At 40.4% G+C, this 27531-nt stretch overlaps 1 protein-coding gene across 1 annotated transcript in view; it reads left to right on the top strand.

The window, feature by feature from the left end:
- Positions 1 to 341: 341 nt before the first annotated feature.
- cdin1 (CDAN1 interacting nuclease 1) overlaps positions 342 to 27531 on the top strand; it is a 60530-nt gene continuing 33340 nt past the window's right edge. Inside the window, exons 1-8 of the mRNA XM_087779810.1 lie at positions 342 to 375; positions 1692 to 1816; positions 11241 to 11286; positions 12316 to 12380; positions 13241 to 13301; positions 17501 to 17573; positions 26193 to 26272; positions 26428 to 26477. Of these exons, the coding sequence (XP_087635936.1) occupies positions 373 to 375; positions 1692 to 1816; positions 11241 to 11286; positions 12316 to 12380; positions 13241 to 13301; positions 17501 to 17573; positions 26193 to 26272; positions 26428 to 26477 (503 nt within the window). The 5' untranslated portion in view covers positions 342 to 372. The remainder of the gene's footprint in view (positions 376 to 1691; positions 1817 to 11240; positions 11287 to 12315; positions 12381 to 13240; positions 13302 to 17500; positions 17574 to 26192; positions 26273 to 26427; positions 26478 to 27531) is intronic.

The raw sequence follows: 27531 nt of genomic DNA, 5'->3' as shown, positions 1-27531 counted from the left end.
TACATCTCAATTGTCTCTTTTTTTTCCAGAACAAATAAGCTATTCAAATCCACTTTGCTTCTAAACACAATTTTTGGTTGTTCATAAATAATTAATAATTCAATAAATAACACACTAATAACACCAATATTTCCCCATTTAAGAAAATTGATGAATATGTATTTAATTCTGTATGAACAAATAGTTTCATTAGAAGACGTGAACGTGAATGGAACAGCAGAATCTAGCGCTACCCGATTGCTTTTCCGCAGCCAGTCATGAGCTAATATACTCAACAGCCTCTGTTGTCTGGACCAATCATCGTGCGTGTTATACAGAGGTGGCTTTAACTGGGAAGCGGGAATTCAGGAAGTGAACGGCAGGAAAGAGACGATGGTAAACAAACCTTTTAAAAATGCCTTTTCATCGATATAGAGTTTGTTTTGACTGCGAAAAAATACTCGTATAGTCTACCGGCACATTTAAGTGTAGTTGTCGTTTGTTAGGTGATTGTAGTTGTCGTCATAAAAACATAACAGAGATAAATATAGTGAATTATTAGGATTTATCTGTTATAAAGGCTGTTTATCATTGTTTTTATGATAGTATTTAAACTATGAAGCTACTTACACTAGCTGGGTAGAATCTAGAATGTGTATTTAGGTTTTTGTTCTCCGTATTTCGTTGTTTTGACTCGTAATTTAATCGAACATAAACCATTTTTGTGTGCATCTCCTGTTAAAATGTACGGTATTGCTTAAGCTCTGAGTGCATTATCTATGTTTGTGTCCTTATCGAAACATTGTGTTTTTGTTCTTATAATAGTAAAATGTGTAGCATTCGGTTGAAAACATTGCATTAATGCAAAAATCAATGTTGTTGGAAATGACAAGGGCTCATTTATGTTATAAAAACAAGAAACGTACATTTATTGTTACGACTGACAAAATTCATTTAATCCTCCACAGTCTGTGTGCATCTTGCACTTCTCACTTTATAATAAATTGTAGAATCTAAAGCGGGGATGTTTGAGACTTGCACATGCCTGGTACACTACAAAAATGTTTTCCAACCTTTTTCATTCAACCCTTTTCATCAGAATGGTTAGCTGATGTTTTGTCCATGTTAAATTCATCATGTTCATTTAAGGTGTAATGGACTTAATTTTTGTCTAATATTTTATTTGTATTGTCACTTCCTGCAAATGGGTTAATGGATATTATACCTCAATTATTATTATTTCTTATGTTTTTTCTGTCTCCTATGTTGTATTGCTAACAACATGTACCTCCATTCCTAGTGAACGTAATGACAATAATTAATTAATTCCTTGAACCAAGTAAACTTTTTCTTTTTTGTCACACATTGTCCTTCTGTTTTTATTAATATTTGAACATGTTTTTTGCCTTGATTGTTATTTAGTATTTCTGATTGCTTCATTGGGTATAAAAATGCAAGTCAATCAGGAAATTTATATTTTTTGGTTATTCTTCAGGGTTTTGTCAGACAATGTTATGACTCCTCATTTGTGCCAGAACCATATTGTCAGATCATGTCTCTCATCTGGATTAAAAGGCTTGATCTGAGATGTAGGATGCCTGGACTTGAATTTGACAATCCCAGCAGTTAACATTAGAGTGGAAAAGTGAATTACGACAAGCATAAGACAAAAAATGCAATGAAAAGTAAAACACTATTCTTCGCTCTTACAGGATCAAGCAGTAGCAGAAAGAACAATGAGACTCTCACGAGTTGAATATAAAGCAATCGCAAGATGGACAGAAAAGCTAAAACCAACCCGACAATGCATGAAGATGTTAAAGGAAAGATTCCCGAAGTAAGTCCCTGCAGTTTTTGTTCATCCAAAATTGTATGTGGGTTTTCAGTGATCTAATGAATCAAGCGGATGTGCATCATTAATCCTGCATGAAGGTAAATCCAGTGATTACATCATCTGTCTCTCTCTAATCCCCATCAGTAATATTAATTATGCCTGTGTCTCTTGCTTTATCTTCCATTACTAAATATTTCTAATCCCGTTTGATTCGCTTATTACAGTCACTAATTAATCCTGCACTGTTGTTTTACTGGCAGAATTAGCCAGTGCTTCCACATGGACAAATTGAGCGAGGAGGTTAATGGTTGTGTTTGCCTTTCTCCTTGACACTGAGGGCCCTCGCTTTATTGAACGTTACACGTGTAATCCCCTCAAGGCTACCAGGACACCGTGGCTGATCCCGTGAGGTCACATACAAAGTCACATGTATATGGCGCTTCCTCCTTCCAGTTTGCTCTAATCACCAATCTAGAAAGTGGTATTGGGTCCCCAAAGGGGACTAACTGAGCCTGGGCTGGTCTTTGTTCTGGTTGTCAGCATTTTCCAGAGTGTGTCATGTGTTTAAAATTCATCTAATATCCTGTTTGAAAGCAGCAGCAGCAGGAGGGTGCTCCATATTTCAGAATGCTGTTGTTTTAGTCTAAAAAAGTCTTTAACATCAAGATCTTTTTTCCTAAACGTTAACCTGGTGGGCAAAGTAATTAAAGAAAAACATTCTCACTCCTATAATTCTGTGGTTCCGGACTCCCGAGGCGCCAGGTCGTGCATTTGGTCTTTCTGGTTATTGTTGTTGTTTCATTCACCATAACCAATCTCGGGGAGGCCTGTTCTCCAAAAGAAAATCCCTGAGTCTCGTCAACGGGCCTGACAGACGGCTCAGCAGCGCTGTTTTCACTGCCTGCAAAATTCTTCTGCTTGTCCAATCAGCTGAGCCGAGGCTCTGGAGGGTTAGTGATTGGACTGGCAGGAAATCAGGCGCTTAAGACATAACATATCGACGAGGACATCCATCATCTCATAGCATCAAGCTCGGCAGTGGGCCGCCCTCCCGCACAATCCCGGCACCTCTCCTGTCCCCTTGGACTGTGCGGGAGCTCTGCCACTGCACAAATATTGGCCAGACTGAAGATAGGAGGGGGTTTGTCGGATGCCACGCGGAGTATTGTGATCTAGTCTGCATCGATTGTGGCTTATTTTTTATTAGAGCCCGAGCAAAGGGAGAGTTAGCAATATAGTGATTTGACCTGGTTTTTGTTGAACAGACTTTGGTAATGTGTTTAAGTAAAATGTGGCCTTATGACTAACACAGTGACCACTGATACATTTAAGATGTCTTTTTAAAATTATTGTTGTATTTCCAGCATTCTTATTTAAAAATACATAAATGCATCCAAATTGTGCATTAATCTTTTGTTTTGTATGTTCCAGCCCTCTGTAACCCCGAAATACTGGGATAAGCAGAAAATAATATGGTTCTTATATTTGTCTAGTCTCTAATAATTGTCCTGTTCATGGCAGGCTGTTAAATAAAAATACTTTTAAGAAGAAAAGTGATAATCTCTTCCCTGTTCGGGTTTATTTGTCAATTCTGGCAAGTGTCTCAAGTTTCTTTATTAATACCAGAAGATAAAGAAATGGCTGTGAACATATATATATATATATGTGTAATATATTCTAATACAATTGATCTGTAACTTTGTTGAAAATGTTTTATCTGGGAGCACAATTTTTATTGAAATATTTCACAAAAAAAATTGTCAATATAAATCATAAATCATAGTATATGATATTCTGATGAAAGATAACTTGCCACATTTTAAATGATCTCTGAATGTTGACTGAAGCTAATGATGCACATGATGATTGCAGGGATGTCTGTAATTTGATAGAATATAGAATCTTTAAAAAACATGAGTGATTTATTCAGATGACCACTCTGCTCTCTTCTTTCCTATTGTCGTGTTGCTTTGTCTTTTGTATTAGTTTTCAAGTCATTATGTTGCGTTTAAAAAAAGAATACATTTTCATCTTCTGTAATACAAGCCTATGACCCTGAAGGTTGAACGATTACGACTTTTTAAAAATCATTACCTCTCAAGTGCTGAAAAAAAGGAGGAGGATTAAAAGTTGGAACAAAAAGATGGTCAGAGTGAATGTCAGGGTGATTTCCACGGACGGTCTGTCGCTTTCACAGTGTGGTGGGAGGAGAGTGGGAGGGTCCGATAGACAGATAGTAGTGGAGAGAGCTTGTGATGTGGACTCCCTCATCTGTAACGGCTGCATAACACAGATGTTGGGAGTCATCTGTCAGGCCCGGCCTCTCTTCGCTGACTGGAGCCGCTCTGAAGGGAAAAGAATTGGACACGGTGCTGTCACTTTTTACCCCCACGCACAATGCATGCACATGCAAATATCTACCCCCCCCCAGCTCTGGCCCCCTTGCCAAAACCTCCGCCGGAGTCCTGCCCGTGGATCTGGACGGAGGCTTGGCAGCAGGGAAGGGCAGACTGTTCAAGGGCCTGACGGGGACGAGTGTGACATTGCTCCCATTAGGACCTTCTCCTGCCTCCTATTAGAATTGGAAATGATGGGCTGCTCCTTGAGGTCTTGCCTGGCTTCCTCCTGGTCCAGAGGGGCAACAGGGGTCCACGTTGCTCCCTTGAGAGCGTAAGAGGGTGGGAGTGTGAGCTCTCTGTGTCCTTCTGTGGTATATTATGAATGGATGGCTATGTAATGATTACCCCTCCTCTTCAAAATGCCATTCAGCTCCACTCCTCATATGGCTTTCACATTCATGGCTGGAGGAGGGAAGGAGGGGGCAGACAGATGCCTCTGTTTTGGAAAATACTTAAAAAGTAAAGTGTGAAGTGTTCCTCCCCTCGTAGGACACACACTCTCTCTTGCACACACATAGCTCCCTGGTGAGGATACCCTGAACGTTTTTCGAATGGGGCCCTAATGTGCCGTTTTCCTTGGCACTGAGGCGGGCTGCAATATGGTGCTGGGTCTCGCTCGGGGAATATGAATGTTGATTAAGCATGCGTTCAGCCTTTTGATACTGTGACGACGTGTCAGAATAATGGATGTTGAGCAAATGTCAAGCATTTGTTAATTTCTCTGTTATTCCGCCTGTACCCGGCACCATCCTCGGAAGAGAAGAAGAGGGCAGAGTTGTTGTGGCATACGCCATTGATATGCTGATTTATTTTCTCCCTCTTTTCTTTTGGCACTTTGGTTTGACGGGAATATCAAGAGCCTGGGTGAAGCAGAGGGAACGACTCATTGATTATTTATCGGCCTGTAGTGTTTCTTTTCCTCTTAACAAACACTTAAACTCCCAAATTCGGTCGGCTCAGGGAATTGCATTGATAGGCTCTTTTAGAATTTAGCTTTCCAGAGGGATTATTTAATGATATGCCAAAACATTACAACAAAAATGATGCTTAATTATCCATTAGTTCAAGTAGAATTTAAATGAACCAGATTTACATTTTGAACAGGTATTTTTAGAAACTACCGTTGGACATTGAAATGCATGCCTCTTTAAGTGATAACTTTAAAAAGCTGTTGGAGTTGATATATATTAAAGTTGCTTTTGCACTTGATTCCTGCCCTGGCTTCAGATTTTGGGCTGATCCTCATCCTATTCATATCATCTTAAGGTTGTATGTGGGTTACCCCAGTGTCACAGTCAGAAGAAAATCTGTGTTAAGATGGTCTTCGTCTTAGCGTTTGGAAAGATTTAAAACGGACCCAGTCGGCTTGTTTTCAGACTTATCAGGGTTTTTTTTCCCCCATTTCCTCAGCAGATTCGGCTGAATTTCTGGGCTGCTGCTCCGGTGAAGTTAGACCTCCTGGGCTGTTTGCTCGCTGGGAAGTGGCAATGACATTACCCAGAGGCTGATGGAGTGCAGATCTAGCGAGGGCAGCCGCACACTTCTGGCTGCCGCCATTGAACCAAACACAAACTGGCAGTCGAGGGGCTGCAGGGTCCGGCCCCGCAAGACTGAGAGGATGGCAAACTAATTCCGTGGCTTTATGTGGTTAGATGAGCGTTGGCCGGGTGAAGGATGAATGAAGTGTAAGCGGAGCTGAGAGAGAGAGCTGTAGAAAGAGGAGCTGCTGTGCTGAGTTTACAACTTCACGTCAGCCCGAGGACTTCATGAATAATAGATGCAATCAATTACCTGATTAGGAAGCTCGAGAATCGGCTGCTTCCTCTTCATATCGCAGGCATGTTGTCCAACACGCTCGATAGCCTGCATCGCTTTTTCGGCTCATTGAGCTAAAAACCCTCAAGTAAGCAGCGAGTTTCTTGAGTTTCTGGTGTTTCTGGTGTTTTCAAAGAGAAAACTCTTGGAGAAGAGAAACACCTTGACTGAACCCCCCCCCTCCTCTGCACAGTTGTGTTCCAGTCAGCATAGATGGGCTAAGAAAATGGCGTCATCATAAAAGTTACATATTAAAATATAAGAGTTAAAGCTGTTGCTAACATCAGCACATTTCCCTGCCAACTGCACAAGTATTTGTATAAAGCTGTGCGACACTTTGTGTTTGTTTCGTCTCCTGTCAGGATCCATCACATTTCTACATTAACACAAAGATATTATTCCACACATTTGTTTTGTGGCTAATGACAGTTGGCTTAGCGCAGACAGATGCTAGCATTTTGCCTATCAGCGTGTGTAATTAGCATCATTTGCATATCCCTGTGTTTTATCCCACGTTCAGCTGTTTTTTCTCTGGAGCACCCAAATGATACATGGGGAAATAATTGTGTATCATGTGATGAATGTGGATTTTATATCAATTTCTGCGATTGAGGGAAAACATTTGATGATATAGGGTGTTAGAATCAAGCTAAATATCCGCACACTCTCTCGCAGCGAGTGATTAAATGCCTGTCGCTCTCGTCTTGATATAGCTCCATTAGTAAAAATATGTGCTGTGCCTAAATTATCCGGATCCATGCCCCGAAGAGTCGCACCAGGCAACACTCGCTGCATGCAGATCCACCAAATGCTAAGTACTGCCGCAGCATATGATACCAATGTCATTAGCCAGGTGGCTTCCATTACCTAAATTGCAGCTATTGTTGATAATTAATTATTTGTAAATAGGAAGATTCTGAATTTAATTGATCGCCTGAATTCCCCTCATCGCCTATTAATTAGCTTGATGGGGGATTTTGAGTCGTTTCACTGCTGTTTTTATTTCCTCCAAGACACTGATGCTGCTCCACGCTCAAACTTGGATTTGTCAGATTCATAAGCTGAACGTAATAGAGCCTGAAGCAGTGACCAGACAGGCATACCAGCTTGGTGACGAAGTGGAAGTCCCTAATTGTTTTTAATTTAATCTGCCGGCAGAATATTTTGGGTGCCAGAGCAAATTAATGCCCCGTCTTATGCTGTAAGGGAGGATAATGAGGTCGAGAGTGAATGATTCCGTAACCACTCTTGTGTCTCCCGACCGTCTGTTTCCACCCGAATCTAAATAATATCCAGGAGTTGGCTTTTTAATGATCTTAAATGTGTAACAATTTCACTTGCTTCAGATGTTTGCATTAGTTGGCAAACCCTGTTCTAGTAGAAGCAATCCGGAGTGTTTGTTTTTCTTTTTGTTTATCTCTTTGGAGAAAAAATGTGCAGCAACCACTTGAAATTAAATACAACGGATCTGTTCTGCTCCAAGTCGGAAAAGTTCTCCTCATCCTGAGTGATTAAAAAAATAAAAAGCATTTTTGCTGATAGTTATTTGTGTTTTTCATCTGTGAGTAAAATGTATGTTTTTTGAAAAATTCAAATCGGTGAACTCTGCTCCTGGGGTTTTGCAATGCGAGTGCCTGTGGGCACCATTGTGCCTACAGGGACCAGAAGAGTAGCCAGCGGGCATATTCTAAAAACATGTAGTTTTGAACCAACCCTCTCATGATGTTTGTATTATATGTGTCCGATCATTGTTCATTATTATAAAGAAACATTACATACAAACATACGTAGGCTTTAATGAGTTTTATTTAGCGTTTTTTAATAAACTATATTTTAAGTTTATTCTTTATGTATCTTCGAAAAATCAGTTGGATTCAAAGTCTGTTTCACTCTGTGCCCTTGAATTAACCTTTGGTTTCAAAAAGCTATGCAGTGATGTATGAACCTACTTGACTTTTTTTAATTTAAATAATTTGCAATATACAGTACATTTATTTTTTAATTAATGAAAATCATTCATTTGTCAGTTAAAATCCCTTTAAAACAATGAAAGAACACTTTTAAATATAATTATTTCTTTTTTGTTGTTGCCCACAAGTGATAATTAAGATTTTGTTTGTAAATAGTCCCTTAATCAACAAACAAAGCAACATTTTTCAACTGAAAATTATTTCAGTGGAGTTTTGTAACTGAAAAAATCCGATGTCTAAAGTAATTGCTAAATCTCTGCGCACTCGTCTTCTACCGTGCCATGATCCCCCTGATATGCCTGATTTAAAAATGAAATTTATTACAGTTCAAGTAACTTTTATATGATCTGATACATTAAGAGATGATTTTACATGACATTGTCCAACCTATTTTATTAATTTATGATGCGTGGAGCCATTACAGTTCAAATCCTGGCTGCACAATAAGCTGGAGTGATAATGCTGCTGTTACAGACAGATGATCTTGCAGGACAACTCTTGGCTCTATATTTCAGTTTGAGGTGGGAATACAGCGCCCAGGAGACCACACTTCTGCAATAACTTCAATACTAATGTCTGTTAAATTGATGGAGGTGCAATCCGAGCGCAATGTAAAAACCTACCGGTACTATAAACGTGGACAGATCTTGGTCCGGATCCAGATATGAGCAGTTATCTCTTCAATGTTTCAGATCTATTTTCAGCAGCTCTGGGGCTTTGTTCATTTCCATGTCAGCAGAAACCAGCTGACGTCAGTAGAAACAACAAAGGTTTGAAAAGTTGTGAGTATTTTCTCCAAGCAGGTATGTTTTCCCAGATATTTGAGCAGTTTACGTCCCTTTTAAAGTTAACAGGCTGAAGATTTAGCAATTAGGGAGTAATCACGCTCATTATAGAGAGTAATCCATTTAAAACCTAACAGATGTGCGTTCCAGCGGCGAGATCCCAGCGCTCCCATGCCAACAATGAGTCTGTAATGCTGTTGAAATGCTCAGGTGCAAGGTTGATGTGTAGACGATCTTTTTTCTTCATCCCCTAAGTGTCCACATGTTGACAGTTGACCATTTAATGGCCCCTTTAATTGCACCGGCCCCTCGTGTCCCCCAGCATCAGTGGAAATTAACGCTGAGGTGGCGGCCAGTTTCCCTCCTCTCATCGTTGACTTCAAACTTCGCCTCGTCTGACATTTATAATTCTGGCCTAAATCGTTTGGTTGCGTCTTCTTTGAGTGGGTTCCAAACGGAGAATGAATATAAAGCCAGATGTTGGAAAATATGTCACAACATTGATCAATGATGTTTAAGTGTAGACCTGATTCACTTTTATCTGGAGCTGAGGTGTTATTAGGAGATCCTCTGAGAGTCTGTTAAAATGGTAACAGATCATAGTATACAGAAGACGATTAAACTTCAGCTTAGTATTTAAAAAAAAAAAAAGTTTAGGGTGCTTTTAAAAGTCTTTACCTAACTCTACATTGATAGTATTGTTTAATTTTTTGCTAACTGAAGCACCAAATACACAAACTAAAAACCTGTATACTGGTGAAAGTCAGTTTTGCATGATATTGATGTATCACGCTAACATGAAATGTTGGGAAATGTAATAACTTCGGCCATTATTGTTGACAAACAGATACTTGTAGTGAAGTTTGGGTATACAATCAGCTTGTATTGTTCTCTACTTAACTCAATCTTGGTTCAAGTATTTCTTCAAGTGGAGTTGGAGAACCACACACATTTTGAAAAGCACTGATTGTGTGTTTTCCTGCCTTGTAGTGTAGTTTTAATGAAGGGTGGAGGCATGTACCAACCAATTAGAATAATACCTGTCACCACTTTAAATATAATCAACTCAATGAATGCACGAGGGTGTTGGGGGAGGAGCGGGGAAGAAGAGCAACGGGTCCCTGTCGGCACGAGCCGTTTTCCCTGGTTCTCCGCTCTGCCAGGTGTTTGACATTGACTGGAGCTGGAGATGAATGTAGCTTATGGCAACCCATCGAACTGACGTGCTCCCGGGAGTCCGAGTTTCCTGCAGTGAGTTTCCATTTTCAAAGCCCATCAGTTGCAGTGGGAGGACGCCGCGATGGTCCATATGCCGGCACTGACAGTGATACAGGAAACTTTTCAGTACACATTGTTCTAGCACAGAATTTAGCTCCAGCGAGAGGGGGGGGGGTCATTGTCTTTTTAAAGCAGAGCTGGAAAACCTATTTCATGGCACATCCATCAACATCGCCCGGGTACTGTTAAATTTCTAAATATTTCCAAGTGTCTCTTTGTTCATAGATCAAAAATCCCCTCCCGTTTTTTCATGCCGCACTCCAACATTTAATCAATAATTTGAAGACGTCCATCCGCCTGTCAACTGACTTTCAGAACACACAGCTCACGCTTTAGTCATCTTTTAACAAAGTGCTACATCTGTGTTTCGGATTCCAAGAGATCCGCCGTTGCTCTGATGAGAAATCCCAGTTGGGCTAAAAACCATCACAGTGTGATTGTTTGACATTTAACAAGTCGTGTTTTCTTGTGCAACGTTTATTTGGGATTTCCCAGACTGGGATATAGAAAAAGAAATTGCTTTGAAATCCTTTTCGGTTGGAACTAAATCCACTCGAGCATCAAGGAGTCTGTAAGTTACTGAAAACACGACTCTTGAATCCGAGTCACTGAAGGGGTTTATTAAGAATTAAGGACTCCCATAATAACTCTGCAACTAGTTAAAAAACAAACATCTTTCAGGTAAAGTCTAGCTCAATTCCTGGATTAACATCTCCTCCAAAGCTCTCTGAGCCACGGGTTTATATCCATCGTCTTTATCGTCTCTGCCTCTTTCCTGTATGAGAAAATGAAACGTACACTTTGCTCCCTTCTGCCTCATCTCACATTTAATTGCACCGTGGCTTCTTCCACTTGTATCATTTCAACTGTGACCAATCGCTTGTTTCTGAATGAATAGTGAAATGCTTTCTTCTCTTCTATCGATGCAATACAAGATGGTTTTGCATGCATGAGGTAATATTTCTCTCATCTAGCTCCCATGACCTCCCGCCTCCCCTCGGCGTCACGGCAGGAATCCTTTGTCAGAGGTGTTCATCTGGAACAACTTTGCCACACTTGTTTTCATGTTCTTTTAGATTACAGGGCAGCCGGCCGCCGCTTTGAAGCTTCCTCCTCCTTCCTTTTGTCTCTCTGCAATGCACTCTGGTAATTAACTTTGTCCTTCTTTTATTTGTTCCAGTCACTCGCAGTCCACTCTTCTGAGCATCTTCTCCCTGGAGTACCAGGTTAGAAGTTTTCTTCCTTTGTGAGCCCTGACAGGTGCCTAATTGAATGATGAATGTCCCTTTATTTCTTTGTAATTGAACTGCCAGCTCTCTGATTGGTTTGGAGGAACCCCCGACGTACACCTCCCCAACACACACACACACACACACACTCTCTGAACCCCCCCCACGTTCACGTTGAAGGCCCTGAGCCTCGGTGGATGTCTGCCAAGCCTTCCCATCCATCTGTCTAATAACATCTAGCCCCTGCTTATTTGGTGGACCTGTAATAAATTATGCTAAACCATTATTATTCTGACAATAATAATTTCCCTGTGTAGTGCGGCTGCGTGTGCTAAATGTTTGCTGACTCGCACTGTCACTGCTGCTTTCCACGGCTGACAGCGGATGATGATAAATGGCCGCTGCCGCCGGTGGCAGAAGGCAGCACAGGCAGAAAATGGAGTCATTTATCATCCGGCTGACAGGTGTCGCTCACGCCGCCGGCCCCACTGGAATTCCATTTTAGGTTGTTTTTTTTCTCTCCACATAGTTCTTAAATAAGTGACTTCCTCTTTTAAACGGCCATTCTTTGCGTGGTCCGGTAGAATGTGTGCTCGACTTGTTGTTTGATTGAAAAGGAAATGAAAACAAGAACCAGAGCAGGATGGGGGTGGGGAACTGAACTTTCACCTTCTATGACCTTTTTAAAAAAAGATTTGAACACAGTCAGCATTCGATTAGTGATAACGGAGCACGGCATGATGATTTATCGTTGTTTAATAGCGGTTACCTTATATTTTCACGGTCAACAGTAAAATAAGAATACATTCAGGAAAATTATATAAATCGAAGATGTTCAAAAATAAGTCCATGTTCATCCATCGGTCTATCTAGACTTTCTTGGATCAACACAAAATGAGATCACCAAAAATGATTGATTGCATCTTCAATTTATATCCTTCAATTCAATGTTACTTTAACACAGTTTTTCTTTGGGAACTTGAAACTCTCTTTGTTTTCTTTAATAAAAAATGTTTGTTTCCTTAGAAACGGACTAAAAGATCCATCTCCAGACATCATGCCCACGATGTCGTTGAGAACCATTATTCGAGGTGAGATGCTTATAACCTTCCCTAAAACGTTTACACACTTCTTTCATGAGTTGCCTTTTGTTTTTGTCAAAGTATTCCCCCCCCCAGCCCGCCCACTTTTCCGCTGGTTCTGTGGTAGACTTAACAATGTCCCTCCAGAGTTGTAGATAGAATCTCAGACAAACAAACGGCATGTACCTTCACCTGCTCTGCTTCTTCCTCATGATGGTACTTACGAACTATTGTGAGAATGTGTATTTGTTTATCAAGCAAAATTACACTACAAAGCTGCTCTGTTGAAGTTTTCAAAGTATCCGTTATAAGCTCACTATGGTAGCTTAGCTTAATCTAGCTATAAACCACTTGACTTACTCTATATTGGGGACCTTTTTTTAAAGCAAAAAAACATGCTATCCTGGTCCAACAGTGTCGAACCCTCTACACAGTTCTGCGGTAACATCTGTGCTCTCCTTCAGACGTCTCTGTGAGAATATCATCCCGTGTCCCTCAAAGATCGGTGCTGATGAGCCTAATTGTCGTTGTAATTGAATAAACCTTGAGTAGGAAAACACTGCTTTGTGTTCAGAAGTGGGTTTGATTTGTGTCATCAGGCACATCGATTCCCTTCTAATCCACTTAAACCTCAGAGATGGTTTTGGCATGTAAACAAAGCCCACTGCGAGCAGGCGAGGGAAAAAAGCCTGTTTTGGCGGCAGAGGTTAACTAACTATCATATGGTCTGTGGTCTGATGGAAATGTGAAGCCGTGGCTGCAGTGCTGGTTTAACCACAGCCAGCCATATGCCATCCAGGTCAAAGTCATCAGGGACGATAGCAGGTCTGTGCTGGTCTCACTGCTTTGTTGTTCTTTCTTTCATGAAGGTATCTGAGCGCAGCTGAGGCACATCCCCACGCTCCTGTCCTGCTGGATCTGGCCAATGAGGTAACCCTCCTCTTTTCTCTGCAACCAGCAGACAAACTCCTCCATTGCCTCCCGTGTCTCTGCTCTGATGAATGAAAGTTGGCAGCAGTTTTTGACTTTCTCTGTTAGCCATTATCAAAATTGGTAAACTGCTCCATTATCAATTATTTAATGTCGTTAACTGCGGCCTCCATTAAGCAGATGTGAAAATACTTTTGGTGTTTTATCATGTCATTTGCCAAATTGCAGTTGAGACACAGTGGCCTCAGTTTGTGGACAGGTGAGGGGTCACCGCGGGGCTCCTTTCTTGTTTGCTTTGGGTCAAGTTTATACAAATGAATGGGCGAGCTGCAGCCGTGTCTGCCTGCTCTCTTCTAACAAGTGCATTATTCAGACTTTAAAATAGGAATCGCCAACAGATTTCATTTTAGTTTTGACTAATAAACAACTTGCCATTTTCTCTCTGCACCTGAACTCGCCTAGCAAAACCTAAAATAATACAACTACTAATACTTACTTACATAAACCATAGTCTGTGGCAATCAAAATGTGTACAAAGCACAATTGTACCTCAACACCATTAAAAAAATAAACAATTTAATTTAAAAAAGTTATTTAACATAGATTTCTCGAGCAGGCTTGGCACCAGTATCTGGTCAATTGTAATCAATACAGCCCTGAAATCTATACAATATCTTAATTTCCTTAACTTTTACCAGGGGAGGGAATGTAGTTTACATTGGACTTATCTTGCTGACTGGCTGTGTGTGGTATGTAAATGTACATTCCAACATGATTTTTTTTATTTTCTATGTATTTGACACAATATCTTGTTTATATAAATTAATTTCAAGTTCTTTTTATCTTATATTCGCTCAGGGGATCTAGTTGAGCGGGAGAAAACTCCAGAAAGTCATGATGAAACTTAAAAAGTATCAACCCTTAAAGTGTTGTTTTAGAAATACTACTATCGTGGGCAGTTTTTAAAGAGACCTTTTAGTATAAATGATTAGAATCTTGTTCCATTTATTCATTTGTGGTCCGATTTTCCTGAGTAAACAAAACTGCCTAATCTCAGAGAAGAATTTATTTTAGGCCGAAACGTGCAGCATCGTCACTCTAATATAGTTGTGCTGTGGATTTAGTTTTTCAGCACTTTAACTGCATTCCACTTGAGTTTGTGCATTTGAAATGAGCAACTATTAATGTTTTCTGTGGCCACTTGCTTCTAGTCAGTAAATATAATTTCCATTAGCCGCGGAGAAGGATCAATCTGCAGTTTGTGCGGCGTGAACAGAAATCAGCTAACGCGGCTGAAATGACACGACTTATAAATTGTGGTCATTAACGCCCACCATTTGGATTATTGGGCTTTTTAATATCAACCGGGTTTGTGAAACCAGATCCGTGCAGTTGTTGGTTTCCTTTTTAGGGCATGTGATGATGGTTTTAATCAGGTTTTTATTATTAAAGTTCAAACGCTAATGGGAATTTTCTTTATGACCTTCTCGGGTGTTTTAATTATGACTTTTAAGATTTATGTGGTAAAACTGGCAGGTTTGGAAGACTCAAGCCTTTGCTCACTCTAGCTTGGAAATTCCTTATATTCCGATTATAATAGGGGTTGGTGTGGTGATTAAGTCAAATAGATGTAGAAGTAAAAGTTATAGTTTGCTAAATTTTATTTATCTAAGTTCATCTCATCATTTGAGCGTTCATACTGTGTTGTAAATCTGGAAAATCGTTTTTTTCGCCCATTTTAGCTGTTACTACACAGTTGAAATTTCAATCATATTTAATTACATTTTACTTCATAGACCATTTATTTCTACAAACCCAGACCTTCTGTATTTAGTTGTACAATATTCATATTTTATTCTTCTTCGACAGTCAGTCAATGTGCATTCAAATGAATTCAAACTGAACTAATTTTCCATCATCGGTAACTTGGGACAATCAACCCAAGATGGAAGAAAATAAACTAAAATAAATGATATAATGTAATTCAAATAAAGTTTGCCTCTTGGTGGTGCTTGAGTCTGGCAAGAAGCAAAGTTTGGTTGAGTCGTGACGACTTATTCAACGCCATCATCTTAATGTTTCAGTCCTCGCTGACGGATAACGTGGGATAAAAGTCATTCGCTCCTCTTTATTTCTCTCATTACGATCCAAAGACTTTCTAGAACTCCAATTCAGAATCCTGTGAACGTTGAGTCTTTCCCGCTCCTCGGTGGGAAGAGTGTCACAAAACGAAGGCATCACATTCATCACGCGTCGGCCGAAGCTCAAAGCCAACTGCCATTATTCATTCCCCTTTTAATTGACAGAGATTTTCCCCCTGCCTCTCTCCAGACTCCAGTTGGACTCGGAGATAACAGTCTGTGAACCGTTTAACTGTCATTTTAATGTGCTACTTAACATTTAAACCAAGCGCTCTCCAGGCTCTCCCAGACTGCTAATTGACGCACTTTCATTTCTCTGTGAGACAATATATTTGAAACAGAAGGAAACGATGAGCAGTGATGATATTCTACCGACTGAAATCATGTTCTGTGCTTCAGACGCGCTGAGATTTAACACCCTCTTCGCCCGGGGAGTAGGAGGGGCAGCGGGTTGTTTGACAAAGGTCACCCAAGATTCTAGGGAGAAGCCTAACACGTATTGGCAGTTTGTGATTGAAAGAATGTAGTGGAAGAATGTGTCCAATGCTACAGCGCCTTAAATGACAAAAAAAAACTTTTGTTCATGATGTGGTGCTTGTTGCTCCATCAAGCCATGATATTCAGTCCATTGGGTACAGTTCTGCATGGAGATGAAATGTACCCAATGGACTGAATATCATGGCTTGATAGGGGAGAGTCAGTCTGCCAAGTTTAGTTCAAAAGCTCAGCTTCAAAATGATCAGTTCAACTGAGATAAACTTCATGTTTATATTGTCCTAAACAATAGTATCAAAATAATCAACAATTGCTATGTTAGTTTCTGTCAATCCAGATGCTTAGAAATCTGCTGCATTGCTTTTGGCAGCCATCTTGAACCTATGTATTGAACGATTGGTAAGTAATTTGTGTTTTTAAAAAGTAAAATTCAAAGTTTGAAGGTACAATTGTTGGAACTTTGTCAACACCAATTTCAATTACTAGCATTAACTGCTTGGGATTTGACCTTGTGACGTGTTCTTAGTGGTGGTATGGAGGGTCTTTGTGTGTTTTTTGAGTTATATGCTTGTGTGGGTTTACTACAGGCACTCCAGTTTTCTAAAAACTTTAATTGAAAAGATATAAACTTTCCCCTTTATCTGGAACAAATATCTGTAGGTAGAGCAGCATTGCAGTAGTGGCTGTTTTTTTTATTTCAATGAAAAATGTTTAGTTGTCTTTAACTCATTAATACTCTGATATTTGGTTGTTACAGATCTGGTCAAAATGGTCAAACACATTTAAAATAAAACCACTCTTATTTAGATGGATGGGTAGGTAGGTGGATGGATGGATGGATGGATGGATGGATGGATGGATGGATGGATAGATACTTTATTGATCCCCCAGAGGAGAAATTATTTTGTCCAGCAGCAATAACACATCCATAAATACATGCGTACAAACAAACCTTGATTAATTCTACTATTAAAAGACCAATTTCCAGGCATGTACCATCAAGCATCACTTGATTTCTGATTTCTTCTCATCCTGGACTTTATTACTGAGCAGGAACTGGAACTCCTTGACACGTCTAACCCCAGAATCCCTTCTTGGAGATGATTAATATGAAAATTAGGGAGACGCAGGCACCTGAACTAATCAGGTGGTCTTTATTCAGGCTGGTAATGTTGCCATTTTTCATGTGTCAGGCCCGACGCAGGTTACCAAGAGCCTGACGGTCCCTTGTTATCCAGAGGTGTGAATGGAGCCGAGGATAATGAACACAGAGAGCAAAGATAGGAAGAATGAAGGAAGGCTAAAATGAAGCTGCTGGATAAATTAGCTGGAAGTGAAGTGGTGATACTATCAACTCTCCTCACCTTCTTGGTGATCCTCAAGCAAATTGGTAATCTTTGAAAAACCAGTATGAGGTCTTAAATACAATTTAATTAATGTATTTTGAATCTAATATTGGAAAAGTAAGAATAAATGATAAGTTGTAGCTAAAACAGTAATTCAGGCTTTTGTCGAGTCATTGTTTTACAGCTTCACTAATGTCCCTCATTTATGTCTCCATAGGTGGATCTGTCTCCTGCCCTGATGGCTCGGATTATTCTGGACAGATTCCTGCGGGATATTGACGGCGAAGCACGTGAGTCTGGCCTCTGTACAGTTGGTCAAATATGAAGTGTAGTGCAGCTCACCAACACCAGATAATGAGGAGCATGTTTACGAAAGTCTGGGATGAGCCGAAAAAATCCAAAGCCGACTATTGTTCTGCGTGCACGAGATGGTGGGACATTTTAGGAAGACGCCATCATTTGAATTTTTGAAGCGCTTGGTGTCTCTACTGTACCAGTTAGTCGGGTTTAAATCTCATCCTCTCTTTTCATGCAGAAAGGTTTTAAGGCTCCTCCTCTTTCTCCGCAGCAGCGTCCCGCTTCTATTTGCATATGAAATAGTTTCAATCACACAAAAGCATCGCTGCCCTCACCCCGCAGCCTCCCTCGGTCACTTGTACGATCGCATGTAAACACGATTCAATATCGTTTTGATACGACGAAGGTTCCTGCGCACCCATGTCAAGGTCTTGATAGAAAAAGGCGTGATGTCAAAGAGACGTGCCTTCAATTTAATCAAGAAAGAGATTAAAGTGGATGTGTGTTATTTTCAACTTGGCCACAGCGCACAGCCATTTGTCAAAGTCAGCGCTGTGATTGCTTTGGACCCACCGTTATCCAGCGCCTGTCAAAATACTACTCTGAGCAGACTGTAGAGCGGGTCGTTCATCCAGGAGGAGGATAATGACACACTCCTGTTGTGCCGTCTCCACATGCTGGAAACATCTTTAATTATTACTTATAGTGGTTCATATGAGATGAAACTTCCACGAGTACGCTTTACTGCCGTTTTGCATTCATCGTGCGTCACGTTATGACCTAAGACTTGCCCAGATCACCAACACCTTTTGCCTTCTTGGCAGATTTTTGTTGCCTGTATGTGTAGGAACTAGTCATTAAAATAGTTATTCATTATAACAAGATATCAAGCTTTATGACATCTGTTAATATTGGCATAGTTAGTTTAAGTCACCTTATCTCTCCACTAAATGTGTCAAAGGTAGGATGGTGAAAGAGACTTAAACTTAAAAGTATTTAACTATGAGAAAGGGTATATTTAATCATGTCAAACTGTTTGTGACCTTGGCTCCTGCAACTTGTTTGACTGAAGCCAGCTGCTTTTGTCACCGAACGAAATGTAGGCTTTGATTTGTATAAATAGAAATAAATAATATAATTAAAAATGAAAGAAACCGTTTAGTAGAATGACCCGTTAGCGAATGATCTAAGACTGATGTGTGACCTGGTATACACCGAAAGTGCCTAAAAGTAGACAACCGCAACTGCAACCCAAGATATGGTGTGGCAGTAGTACTTTTGGTGACAAAAATAGGTGGTGTAGAGGAAAGAATTACGGTACTACTTCAACTGCAATGTTATGAGTATGATGTTACTCGCCACACTCACAAGAATCTGCCCTGTCAAAGCAACAAGCGTAGTACAGAGGAAGTTCGTTTATCTCCACTACACGTATAGATTGACCAAAGATAGGGTTTGGCTTTCTACTGTCAGAATAATTGGTGGCTAAAAATATGTCTCCTGAAACGTCGTCGGTAATATCTTTGACCTTCTGCCAGCCTCCACTTGAGCAATGGAACGCTGTGAGGACAATGTCGAATAACCGCACGTTCCTGCTCAGTGATGGCTTTTCATTATCAAACAATGCAGAGATAATTGTCTTTGCTAGCTATTAGCTAACAGGCTTCTCTCGCGATATTGGCAGAAGTATTCATCACACCCCCCCTCACCCGCCTCAGACCCTGGAAAGAGGGCTGTGCATGCGCTCTGCACAGATCAATACACTTCTATATAGGGCACATCACCCCCAACTTTGACTCCCACCATCTTTTCTCATTGCTTCTCTCTTTGCATTGAGGAGGCACAGGAACAAGGCCTCTGGGACGCTGGAATATATGTACAATCACCGATCAATACTCTCTTTTAAATTGTTTTCTCTGGCTTCCTTGTTTTGTTTTCCTCTCTTACATACTCGCCCTCCCTTTCCTCCCCAGCAGTATCGGCATTAGCATCAGTCAGGCCGCGGCAGGACTATCTGGTGGCGCTCGTAAATAAATCAATAGTTTGAGCGCAGTTTTATCACTTATTGAATATGATATCAGTGACATAATGGCCCGAGCCTCATGAAAGACTCACCGGTCAGTGGCAGAGGGAAGGTCATCACTGGTCATTCATTACCTTCACACTTGGAAGGTCATCGCGCTGAACAGAACCTGTTCATCTGAAATAGTTGTGGATTCTGTTCGAGGCTTAATGTTGTGTCACGGAATTAGAATCTACGGATCTTGATTTCTCTACTTCTGTGATGGTCGAAGGCAGAACAAAAACAATTTTATCTGTAGTGTTTCCTTTGTTAATGTGTTGTAGTAACCATGGAAACAACAGATTGTCTCCCGAGTTGAATCAAATTGTTATTTAAAAATAAAAAAGGTTTTTAGGCCGATTTTTTTTTGCTTTAAAGAGCAGCGTGAAAGAGGGGACTCTCCCTCCCTCCCTCTATCTCCTCATCTCTGTTTCTCTTCCTCCTCTGACAGCGGCTGATGTGCCTCTCGATTTAGACATTCTTTTTTTCTTTTCTTTTTTTTTGAGGAGGCAATTTTGCGGCGCTATTTGACCTTTTCCATTTTCCCAAGGCCCGACTTAAGATGAGATTGCTGCAGCGTGTTTTCTAACTATAGCGATTCGGCCGCCTCCGAGATTTATCGTCACGTTCCTTTACAGAAGCCGAGGTTATAAATGTCCCGCGTTTGATGTTAATGCCGCCAGAATGTTTGTCTGCTGTGATCCCGCGCTTCCTTGACAAAATTCACGACGGCCTCCGCCAAACCGGAGATCAGACGATAACGGAGTATTGTGTCGAGCAGTTGAACTGGAGAGTCTCTCCCTTTCAGCTCGCCATTAAAGCAGAACTGTATGTGCAGCTTAAATAATGAGAGCAAGGGCTCTTCATTAGCAGGGAGGGTGTGTGTGTGTGTGTGTGTGTGTGAAGAGTGTGTGTGTGTGTGTGTGTGTGTGTGTGTGTGCAGGAGGTAAGAAGCAACGTGGCACTTCACTTGACAAGTTTACTAATTACTCCTTTTCAGACGAGGAGCTCTAGTCAGCTCCTCTACAGTCTAATGGCCTGACCCAGGTAGCCCCTCGTAGGAGCTGCACCACTTCTACTATTACACCAACACACACACACACACACACACACTATAACGATTGCAGAGTCTCATCTCGCTGCTATCAGGGAGAATCAGGTGGAAGCAGATCAGTTCTGCCCCAGTAACCTCTTCAGGGACCGAGCTCCTCCTGCGCGGGAGAAACCACCTCATATCATCAGCACCAGCGCCGTCCTCACCCCACCAACTCTCTTTTCTCTTCCCCATCTTCCTTTTTCTTTTTTTTTTTTTTCTTTAAGTCCAATACGGGAGGATAAATTTAAAAGGAGTAAATTGGAAAATCAAATGAGGGCTTTAGGCAGCCGCAGAGATTTGCAGAGCTGTCGGCCGGCGTCCCGCTGCCTCATCCATCATGTCCCACAAGTAGTCAATTCCTGGAGTATCTGTAAATGTTTTCAGATATTAGCCAATTTATATGCTCCGAGATTCATCATGGAAAATCAGCTTTAGCGGCGCACATTATCAGGAGCTGTCTCTGCTCTGCACGGCGAAGTTTGATGAACGACTGCCCCTCCACAGCTCAGTGACTTGTGCACGGAGACAGGGGGGGGGTGAACGTAGGAAATGTACGACCACCCCCCCATCAGTTTTATGTCCCTGATGAAAAAAAAAAAACAGTTTTTAATTAATAAACAAACTTGCAGAGGAGCTCATCAGTGTCACGGGCAATAACAATCCTCATCCGTTATGGTTTATCACCGTCCTCCCTCAACAAATGTCGCCCCCTAATGAGGTTTCGCAACATTTTTTGCATGTCGGAGATAATGACTTTTTCTGGGAGGAAGGAAGAGACACTACAGATGACATGAGTCAGCAGAGGGGTTGGGGGTTGAGGGTTTTATGAAGTGACTCTCGGAAGTTAATATAAATATCTTCGGCCTACATTAAAAATGATGAACGGAAACGTGGCTTTGTCCTGATTCCAAATCTCTGATTTATATTTAATATTGTTTAAAATAAGATTTAACATTTATACCTTCTATTATATTTGAAATGTATACTTATAATTTTAAACTATGTTTTTAATACATTTATAAACTCCAAAATATAATTGAGTTTAATAAATGGTCTTGATTATTTCAATATTTTATTGTTGTATATTTTAATTCCTATTTTCTTTATTCATAGGCATTAAAAAATAGTCTTCACCAGTTGTGAAAACCAAGATGCATGACCTCTTTAGAAGCTGCACTCTTTTTCTCATAGCAAGGCTTTGCACAATAATACAAATCCAGACTAAATTTGATTGATGGCCGAATTTTGTGTAGACAGTCTAGTGAAGCCTTTGTATAGGCCTCACACTCCATTTAATTTTTCTCCCTTCTTCTTTTTCCCCCTTTTTCCATGAAACTGCACTTAACATGTTAATGTAGGCCCAGATGAATGTCCATGTTGAGATCTTTGTTAAAGACTATCTGACCTGTAGGAATTCAGGCTTTAAATCAAACCTAGATGGAGAATGTTGAGCTGCTTCATCAAAGTCACACACAAAACATGTTGAACCAGATACAAAATGGTTACAAATGACTGGAGTAAACAAAGGGGTTATTTTGGCTCCTCTCCTCCGCCTGTTGTGTTTTTTTGGGGGGGTTTGTGTATTTAAACAAAATTGTGATTTGTTTACACTGCTGTCTCCTTTATGGAGCGAATCCCAATGGAGGCGTAGCTTCTCACATCTCCGTGTTCCTGAGGTTCTGAAGTCGGAGCTGTGATTCGCCACCTCAGTCGGAAATTATACCAACACGCCACAATTACAGTAAATTTAGGAGAATGTTTACAAGGTGCAAAGTCCCGCTGCAGGGCTTTGTTCTCTGTTTGCCTGCGCAGGTATGTGTGTCTGCGGTGTGTTTCAAGTGTGTGTACAGCGACGAGAGGAGAGCCGAGGGTGTCGGTGAGGAGCGCTGCTGAGCAAGGCGGGGGCGTCTTTAATAAATGTATGCTGATGTCGTAGGCTGCAGCGATGCGAGGGGATGCATGTTGTTATTTACTGCGATGTTTGTGCGCGGCGGCGGATCCTGGGACCGCAAATGGAACGCCGCCCTGTGATGAACGAGCATTAGGCTAAATTCATTTTAAAAGCATCCTGATTTATTAGCTCCTCCCGTTTCATCTGGTCAGTGCTTGGCTAAAACTCCACAATGTCATCACCAAGATCAGTTCTTTACAGCCTGTTTTTTAACGGAAATAAACAAGTCTGACCGTAAATTCACTCGTACCCAGATTCTGACTCAATCAGGTTAACTACCGGAGCCGCCATGTTGGATTATTTATTCTACGCCACCATTTTTGAGTGATGCCAAAGATCCTACATGGCCCTGTTTGTCAGCGTTACCTTTAGCATTTTGAAGGCAACAACCTTGTCAGCTACAGTACAGGAGGTACCCTATGGAGCTAGCACTGTACACATGATATTTGCAGCAAACCATGATGGTTTAAAATAAACAAGAGTTAATCAAGGAGAATGTTTTAAAGCCAAAATCAACACGAAAGTAGTGACATTTTTGCTTTTCATGCTCATCCCCAGTCTTTCCTAATCTATTGTTCCATCTGGATCTAGTAAGGTTTAAAGGGGTCATCATACACTTGTATGGTACGACTTTCACCACCCTAGGAGCAGGTTTAAGTCTAGGCGAGGGGACTTGTTTTTTAGCCATTAGACAACACACCTCTTGACTTATTAATTTGATTAAATACTTTATGTAAAACAATTTGAAATGAGCTCCTTTGCAGCAGTATGCACCGTCATCGCTCTTCTAGTTTTATAATGGTTTTACACCAGTACATTAAATATTTAGAAGTGATTCATCTACATTTACCGTTTCATTTTAACAAATAATGTCACTAATGGAACATTTTTGCTTAATAGAATTATTTAAAAGCATCAAAGGAATGTTATCATAATGTTTAAAGTTCATTACAAGTCATTTTTCAACACAGTATTTCTGTGCTCTCACAGTTTTACAATAATTAGCACGGGCACTTGTTTTTTCAAAAATCCATTAAAGCGGCAGAAGAGCGATGCGAAGTCTTGAAGTGTGTATTTTTGTGTGTTATGTGAGAGACCAAATTGTGGTGGTGGTCAACCTCCAATTATGGTCTCTGGTAAGACAAGAGCTTTAATGGCCGCCGCTTGCCTTCGGGGAGGTTTAATACACACCAGTGTTTTGCAGAAGCAGCGTCAAATCTATAAAAGGACCATTAGGAGGAGGGAAAAAAATCAATCAAAATGCCATTAAAGTGGAATAAGTTGCCAATATTGCTGATGTGGTTGCGGCTCCTTTGATTTTCCTTCAGATCATCAGGCCCGGTCTGCCGGTGACTTTGTTAAGGGAAACCAGTGTTGTTGGGGAGTAATACGTCTCCTGGCTTCATAAAGTTTGCTGCCTCATATTTCCCGCTTTATTGATTATCCATTATCATTTGTCACGAGGTGTCCTAACTCAAGGGGAAAATATAACCCCCCCCCTCCACCACCCCGCACTAGCAGGGTATGGATCTGCGTTTGAAGGTACCAATCTCCGAGAAAAATGAGGGAAGGAATAAAGCACAAGCTCATGCCTCGCAGCACTGAGAGCTAGAATTATGGGCTGTAGGGAGTCATGGCAGCGGACAGGAGCAGGTAGAAAACGTGGGCGGCAGTCTTGAGTTGTTTCACTAGAAAACAGTTATTGATTCAATAAGAGGCTGAATAGGTGTGTTAGTGGAGCTTTAAACGGGTGAGAGGCTGGTCATCGTAGAGCCTAATGTTATTTGCTGAAAAAAAGTTTTGTACCAACACTAATAATAAAAAAAAAGTAGAATAAAATTGCAAAATAAGTGACTATCTTTAGACTCTTAGGGCAACAGCTTCACCCACTATGATATCATAACTTTACAGTTTACACATTTCAAATTGTGTTCATATGCTGATTGAGAATTTTTGATTCTCTCCGATTATTGTTATGAACTCTTTAAACGATCTTTGAACAAGAAGTTGACTAGATAAATCCAAGTATGTTTTAATGAAGTGAAACGTTTACACTGATGGAAACTTTATTCGCAATCGGAGGCACTAAAATCATACTGTTGTTGAGAGAATGGTCTCAATATGATGCGTATACCCTTTTGTTGGGATACAGGTTTTCACCTGAACAAACAAGATTTTTTCAGGTTTACTATTTTAGATGTATTTTCTATTGATTCTATTATCAGTTTTTATCATTACACAAATGTATCGCTAATGTATATAGTGCAAGTGCAGCAAAACTATTCACATTTAAATGCGTGTTGAGTGTTGTCTGGCTGTGATGGTGTGTTGTTTTGTTAGTGAAGTGTCTGAGAGTCATGATTGTATTATTGTTAGCAGCTTGTGAATCTACGTAGATGTCTGATTTCTTAAACCTCGTTCTTCCCTGCCGTGTGTTCTCCGAGCGTTCAAGCTTGACATGTCGATATAAACGTTCGTATTGTCTCCAAAGCGTGTGTCAGCAGCACGCTCGTGTGCCTGTGTGTGTGTGTGTGTGTGTGTGTGTATATATAATATATATATATATATATATATATATATATATATATCACTAAAATGGCGGCCCGACCATTTCGTCACACAATGATACAATCCATTTAATCTAGATCTTTTTAAGAAATGATTTAAACGTTCCCCTTGTTTCTCTGCTGCAGCAGTATTGGAAGGATCAACCTGCTGATTAATACTGTTGGTAGAGACGGACGAGGGATGAGAGATGCAGAACAGGCAGCGGCTGGATTGTAGATAAACCATATGCAGCTGCGGCGCTCTGGACTGAAACATTTGTCTATAAAGAACCTGTGTGGAAGTCATCTCGTGAGGTTGTGAATTATTGCATTAACGCACACGTCGTCATTCTCTTTGTTCTTCCGCATTCATTCAAGTCGACTCCAGATGGATGTCTTTTCATTTCTGACTCGATACAAGACATTTCTTCCTTCTACACGACCAAGACATCAAACTGATTCGTTCACTAATTACTTATTTAACTTCATCTCCGCTATACATTGAAGTGTTAAGGAAGTAATCTTGGTTTTTGTAATAGAATATACTGCGACTTAGAGTCCACAGGCCTGTTATCCTCCATCACAGTTTGCAGTGAAAAAATAACCGCTTTTTTATGTTGAATTTAAATAAGCTTTGGCACAGTGTACAATTAAAACACCTTTATCCGCATAATATTGCTTTTTTTGGTGTTAGCAAGACCATATTCAGTCCATAGCCCTGAGTGAATTGTAATTTTTTGCTTTACCTTAGTACTATTGGTTGGAATATTCTTGTGGTAAAAAATTAACCATCAATTTGTTTTTTACTTAATGTTAATTGTTTTCGTCATAATTAATTGTAAAGTTTGAATTTCTGTTTTGAGAACCTTCGGCATTCATGATATGAGCATGAAGGGAAGTCTAGCTCCTTTTATTGAGTATTTATCATAACATTTCTGTATGTGTGTGTCTCTGTAGCTTCCAAGACCACCGTCAACGGCATGCTTAAGGAGCCAGCACTGATTCCAGACCAGACCTTGGCTCGTAACATCTCTCAGGTTTGTTTCTCATTAACTCTTATCTCCTCCAGGTATTGTCACGTCAGCAGCTCCATGAAGTCACGTGATAAAGCACCATCCTGTTGTCTCCTCCCCCTTTCCTTCCCTCCACCATGCTGCTCACAGACTATAACATTCCCTCCCTCTCTTTTCAGTGCACAATAAACGACTGCTGTTATGGACCGCTGGTCGACTGCATCAAACAGTATCCACCGCCATAAAATTTTAAGCCCCAAATTGACGAGAAGCTGTTGAAAGGCATCAGTGTGTGTGTGCGGGTGTCTGCTGACAGTGGTGTAAAAGGGGAGCCACCCCACAGAACACAACGCAGGCCTTGAATCTGTATTTTAAATCACACAAACACGCAGTTTCATTTAATCTTTACAGCAGGTTAGTTTCAGAGGTCAATGTCGGTTCAGCACCACGGAGAGCTCAGACCGAGTTGCATCAACACGTCAATCAGGATTGTATTGTATAGCAATGTTGTGGGTTCCAACTGAATGTGCGGAAAGCAAATGAAAAGGAATAATTTCATTATTTATTTTAAGTATTTTCTATTAAGATGGAGAAAAAAAGTTTAAATCACAATCTGTGTTTTCATGAAAAACGAACAAGTCCAAAGAATGCAAGAACAGAAATCCCATCAAAAGAGATGATTATGGAAGTGGAGGGAATTATTTAATGGAATAGCTGAGGACGTTTAGTTGTTGGCTCAGATGCAGAAACTCAATCTCCTCCACATAGATCTGTTTTTTTTCTTCCCCCACATTTATTGAGTTATGAATCTCTGAGTCTAATTTGACCACGTTTGCATTTCTTTTTTTCTGTTGATGATTAATTTCCTCCCTGCGTTGACCCGAAAACTGATTAAGCTCTGGACGATCGGTTTTAAAAACGGCCATAAAAAAAAAAGACCCACTTAGAAATTTTGATATTGTCAAAGAATAAGAAAAAGTTTATTATAACACATTTTGTTTATCAAACTTCCCATTAATATCTGTACACTTAATTCATAGTATTTAATGGAGGGGAATGACTGTCCACTGCTTTAAAAACCTTCCATTTTCAAAGCACTTCCGAAAGGTTCACACTCATTTATCTAGATCGGATTCCTACAGTCTTCATGTAAAGATCCAGAGAAAGTCTTGATCTAACGTTCACCACCTGCGGACACTTCATCAACAGTATAAAAAAACCCACTTTGATATCACAAATAAGTTTGTGTACAAATAGACAGGAGTACAATGTGGAGGAGTCGG

This window comes from Callionymus lyra, chromosome 18 (genome assembly GCF_982586985.1).
Source record: "Callionymus lyra chromosome 18, fCalLyr1.hap1.1, whole genome shotgun sequence".
Taxonomy (NCBI): domain Eukaryota; kingdom Metazoa; phylum Chordata; class Actinopteri; order Syngnathiformes; family Callionymidae; genus Callionymus; species Callionymus lyra.
Note: the sequence above shows the minus strand (reverse complement) of the source record. Positions and strands in the feature narration are given on the sequence as shown.